This window comes from Poecilia reticulata, linkage group LG2 (assembly GCF_000633615.1).
Source record: "Poecilia reticulata strain Guanapo linkage group LG2, Guppy_female_1.0+MT, whole genome shotgun sequence".
In the NCBI taxonomy this organism is placed as follows: Eukaryota; Metazoa; Chordata; class Actinopteri; order Cyprinodontiformes; family Poeciliidae; genus Poecilia; species Poecilia reticulata.
The window spans coordinates 30,368,615-30,374,147 of NC_024332.1; the positions used below are offsets into that span (position 1 = coordinate 30,368,615).

A 5,533-nucleotide genomic window follows, 5' to 3' on the forward strand; every position below is an offset into this window, starting at 1 on the left:
ACATTTTTTTAAATGATACTGATGCAACAGTTTTCATAAAATCAAATGACGCTCTGGGCAGAGAGCCATCTCTCCCCTCATAATACTAGCTTATATCGGCTTTTTTTGAAAGTTGTGTCATTCAGACTTGACTCAGTGTCTGAGGTCGGCCTTACAGAGACAAAAACATTTAACGGCTAAGTGTTCAGCTGAGGTCAGAGGATGACACAGCACAAATAGCTGCTTTTTACGGGTCCTGACTCCTCTGTAAGTACGCAAGTTACAAAACGTCGCTCCTCCAAACAGTTGCGTGCCTCCCTGTCACGTGACCGCGTTTCTTGTAGAGCAGCCCGCTTGAAATAGTTTTTGGATGCTTGAAAACAGCTGCTTGCAGTTCAGACGCGTCCTCCTCGCTGATTTTCTCGCTCACTGATGGCGATGGAGAATTTGAAGCAGTTCCTGTTCGCTCTCTCCGCTGCCGGAGCTGTCGGGTTTGTCGCCATAATATTCGTGCTGAGGTGGGTTCTCCACTTTAAGGAAGGCTTAGACTGGAACGGAGGACTGGCTGAATTCAACTGGCATCCGGTGCTGGTCGTCACAGGCTTCATTTTCCTGCAGGGCACAGGTGAGGTGGATGACTACCCTCATTCCAAGAAGTCTGAAAACAGAATGTGGCTGTTTAGGCGCCCAGAGAGGAAGTTAGTGGGGAGAAACCATGTTGAACGGGAACTGTTTATCCTCCAGAATCTTGGGGTGGGAGGGGAGAGCGGTGTTGGCAATGAATTGAAAGGAAAAAAATCTCCATGTCAATTTAACCTTTTCATACTTTGTCGTGCTTCTGCTCTAAACTTTATTTTTGGGGTTTTAAGTGGTGGATTTTAACACAAAATACACTAATTGTGAAGTGGGAGGAAACTGATGCACAGTTTTTTCACCAATAGAAATATTACTGAAAACAAAGGGACTCTGCAGTTAGGTCTGGGACAAAGTAGTTGAGAAGTTCAAAGCTGACCTAGTTTAAAAAAAAAGAGACATCTTAAGGTGTGAACATCTCACGTAGCACTTTTCAATTCATAGTTGTGTACTTAGCAAATTCAGCCTTTATGGAAAAGTGGCAAGTTTACTACAATACACAGCAAACATGTGGAAGAAAGTTCAGTGGACAGCTGATCAGTTTGAACTTATATATTTAAATGCAGGGGACTAACACTACACATTGTGCTGAACACACTGCCCTCATTGTGAAGTCAGTCTGGTAGTGGCAGCATCATGCTGTGTGGGCAGGAACAGAATGCTGGCTTGAGTTTGTGTGAAAATGGATAGAGTTAAATTTACTAAAATCCTTGAAGAAAATTTCTTCAAAGCTGCAAAGGATTTGACAAAAACCTGAAACATACAACTAAGGCTACAATGCAATTGTTTAGGTGAAAGCATATTCATGTGCTGGAATGTGGCCCAGTTAAAGACCTGTAATTGATTAAGAGTATACCTGCAGGAATGTGCCTCTTTGTGTTTGTCTATCACATAAAATCCCAATAAAATATATTGAAGTTTGTGGTTTTAATGATCCAAAATAAAAATGAAAAAAAAAAGAAAATCCTAAATGGGCATTAATAATTTTGTAAGGTAGTGTAGATCAGCAGTAGGAAGGAAGAACAATTTCACATTGTGTAGTAAGTTGCATTTTTTCTAAGTCTTAATGACTCAGCAGTCTCTATGTGGTTCAAGCACTGATGGAGCCACTGATCCTCTCTTGCAGCCATAATTGTCTACAGGCTTCCCTGGACCTGGCAGTGCAGCAAACTCATGATGAAGTTCATCCATGCAGGCTTGAACTTGACAGCCTTCATTTTCGCTGTTATTGCCATGGTGGCTGTTTTTGACTTTCACAACTCTGCCAAGATCCCCAACATGTACAGTTTGCACAGCTGGCTGGGCCTGATGGCCGTTATACTGTACGGTCTGCAGGTAAATGGACCTATTTTCATTCACAGCCTACCCAACAAAATTGATTACGACACTTAGTTTTTTTTTTGTTTTTTTTTCAGTGTTTAAGTTGCTTTATCATGCTTATGTCTTCCCCATGAAGACACGAGGATTAAAAGTTGCATGACTGAAGCATCTGATAAGCTTTTTTTTTTTTCTTCCCTTGTTCTTGAATGGGCAGCTTGTTCTCGGAGTCGGCCTATACCTGATACCAGTTACACCTGTGGCCTGGAGAGCAGCTTGTATGCCCATCCATGTCTACAGTGGTCTTTTTCTTTTCACCAGTATCATAGCAGTTGCTCTCATGGGAATAACAGAAAAACTTATCTTTGGCCTGTAAGTATTTAAGCAATTCAGATGTTTATACGTAAATATTTGCTACAAATGAGTGTAACATTATTTATTTCTCTAACATACAGGGCCAACCCAAAGTATAAAGACTCTCCCCCAGAGGCAATCTTTGTTAATGTCTTGGGACTCCTCCTGGTGGTTTTCGGGGCCCTTATTCTCTGGATTGCCACTCGAGCGTCTTGGAAACGCCCCAGTGACCAGATTGCACATTCTCTGCATACCAACAGGGGAGGTGAGGACAACAGCAAAGCTGGTCCGGCAATGTCTGAACTGGAAGATGGAGCCAGTTGTGAGACCGATGGAGATGTCAGGAAGAGGAATAGTAAATAAATCAGAGAGCTAGGCTGACAGTTTGTATCAGGAATAAAAAATTCTGTGCAAAAATCTTCAAATAACCTCTAAAGTTTCCCAGGAAATATCTGTTGAAACATACCAACATTAAAAAGTAAAAAGTACTCATAATGTTTGCAATAATTTTCAGTGTCCATCTTTCTGTTTTACATTGTCTTCATCAAGCTGTCTTATTATTTCATTAGTCAGTCTTTAGGAACCTTTCTCCAGTGTTCATGAAGGACAATCCAAATGTCTCCTTTTGGATGACAGGCTGCCCTTTATTTAGTTTATCTGTCAAGATAATTTAATGTTGATTTAATCATTTTGAGGTTGAATCACTACAGAGACCAAGCCGTGAATGACTACATTATGTTTGTTTGTTTTTTCTTTCTGTGTTTTAAGTTTTTACTGCTTTGGAAATTGGTCTAAAGTAGTTATAAGTATTATTTTTGACAGACCATAATCTGAAAAATTCCTTCCCGCATTCACATATTTATAAATTTTGACACAGCATCTGACATTAGCTTAGGCACCAAATCATTCCAGAGACACCAGCATGCTTTATTGATATCAAGCTCAGTATTGTACCTCGGCTCTAAGGTTCTGATCCCCTCCTTCCCCTCAGATTTTGTGCAAATTAAGATTTATTTTGTTGCGTGCAATTTGGTATTTTTACATTTTAGTCTTTCAACTATCAAACTGCAAAATAATTGTCAAATATCCTTTGAAAATTTGTGCATGGTAACAATAAACAAATCAAAGCTGCTATTTGCATTTAGTGAAATGACACTAAAAATCTAAAGTGGGACTCCTCCTGGTGTTTCAAGTGCCCCTAGGTGTGAGTGTGTGTGTGTGCATGGTTGTTTGTGTGTCTCTGTGTTGCCTTGCAACAGACTGGCGACCTGTCCAGGTTGACCCTGCCTCTCGCCCAGAACGTTAGCTGGAGATCGGCACCAGCAACCCTCCCGACCCCATTAAGGGACAAGGGTGTAAAGAAAGTGGATGGATGGACACTAAAAATCTGATGTGTTGAAAGCCAAGACCAATAAGATAAGGGATGTTTCAAGATTTTTGCACTGTATTATTTGACCCTGATACGTCTCTGCACAACCAACATGCAAGTCCCTGTAAATGTTTGCAACATCACAAAAAGGGACCAACTGGTAGCCCCAAGCAATGACACAAACTGAAATTATGAAGATGGTTGTATTCTTAAACCAGCATACACTGCTTAGACAATACAAACAAAAAACTTAAAATACTACTAAACTTTAAATTGTAACTTTTTTGCACACCAAAATATTATTTTAGCTTATATTTCACCAACATTTATTGTTACATGTGCATGTAAATATTGATGAGCTGTGTGGGAACAGAATGTAGATGCTCACATTGGAATAGATATGCACTGTAGGTCATAAACCCACAGTTAATTTTTTATGCTACTGTAGATGTTTTATTACTTGCCAACAACTGAGTTTTTAATAAATTTTGTACTGTTTTTTGCTTAACATGTTTTGCTTTGTATTTATTTTGTCTCTACTGTGGAATACAGTGGCTAACAAAGTGCTCACCTCATTGGATGTTTTACTCTTTACAGATCAATCATGGCTTTAAAAAATTATTTTTGACAATTGTCACAAAGACACATTTAATTTCAAAGTAAAAGCTGATTTCCACAATATTATGACAAATAAAAATGCGTAACACAAAATAAGTGCTAAAATGTTCACCCCCTTTTAAAGCGACCGACCCAATTCACCAGAGGTCCAGCCAATTGGTGCTGCTCGTCTCAGAAGGTATGAAATGGAGACCACCTGATAGTAGTATCACCTTCCAGACCAAATGCTGCACATCACCAAAAGCACACCACCCTGCTGTAGAGCATGGTGGTGGTAGCAGCAGCATCATGCTGTGGTGACGCTTCTCACCAGCAGCTCCTGGAAAGTTTGTAGAGGAAGAAGGTAAAATAAATGCTGCAAAATATGAAGAAATCCTGGAGGACAATTTGTTTCCACCTGCTACAGAACTTCGGAAAACATTTATTTTCCATCAAGACGGTGACGCCATCAGTGAGCTAAAGAGGCGAATGCTTTTTATAGACACTGATGTATAATAATAATATGGAAATAGATAGAAAATAAGTTAACCTTAGTATCAGCTTCAGTTTTTAGATTTGTGATTATTCCACTGTTTAAGGTTGCCCAAGTCAATCATTTCAATGCACATGTCTAATCAGCACTGTTATGAACCAGATGTGACGTTATATGTTCTGCAGATATTTTTTCTCTCTAAAACATATGAAAGAGGCTAAGATAAACTTAAGTAAATATAGTCTCTAAACTATTTTTTGCAAGAGGAGTGCATTAAGATGTTCATAACCAGTGAACCTCTTAATGCAGGTTCATGGGTTAAGGACCTGCATTACGGTGACGCCATCGTAATGTAATCCATATCCTAGCCATATCGGCTAGGATATGGAATTCCTAGCCATAAAATCACTGTAGCAACACGAATGGATGAATGAATGAACCTTTAAAGCATGTGCACACATATTTTTCACAGCAATTAGGAACACAGCCCACTTCAGAACTGCCCTGGATTATCCTTGAGCTGAGAAATTCAATATAACAGCTTCCAGATGCAACAGAATCTGGTCATTGAGTTTGACTAAATCTAAAATCTATCAATGTTGCTGTTATTATGACAGTATTGTTAGAAAAGAAGACATAAAAATAAAAACAATGGTCATTTTTTTCAAAGTTGTCAATAAGTTGGTTTATAATGTTGAACAAATTACTATTCTATTTTTTAATTATTTAGAATACCATACAAAACAATAATTATTAATGCTTTCTTTGCACCTGTTGTGAATCGCTTGACC

At 39.0% G+C, this 5,533-nt stretch overlaps 1 protein-coding gene across 1 annotated transcript; it reads left to right on the plus strand.

The window, feature by feature from the left end:
• Positions 1-68: 68 nt before the first annotated feature.
• cybrd1 (cytochrome b reductase 1) lies at positions 69-2,775 on the plus strand. Its single transcript, XM_008399468.1, has 4 exons — positions 69-604; positions 1,739-1,947; positions 2,147-2,301; positions 2,385-2,775. The coding sequence occupies exons 1-4, from the start codon at positions 412-414 to the stop codon at positions 2,644-2,646; spliced, it is 819 nt and encodes a 272-aa protein (XP_008397690.1). The 5' UTR covers positions 69-411; the 3' UTR covers positions 2,647-2,775.
• The last annotated feature ends 2,758 nt before the right edge of the window (positions 2,776-5,533 follow it).

What these genes read in the sequence shown, in the direction of transcription:
- cybrd1 (XM_008399468.1), top strand. Translation starts at nt 412, where the DNA reads ATGGCGATGGAGAATTTGAAGCAGTTCCTGTTCGCTCTCTCCGCTGCC. An exon ending in CATTTTCCTGCAGGGCACAG is followed by an intron (nt 605 to 1,738) that starts GTGAGGTGGATG and finishes CCTCTCTTGCAG; the next exon opens with CCATAATTGTCTACAGGCTT. An exon ending in GAAAAACTTATCTTTGGCCT is followed by an intron (nt 2,302 to 2,384) that starts GTAAGTATTTAA and finishes TCTAACATACAG; the next exon opens with GGCCAACCCAAAGTATAAAG.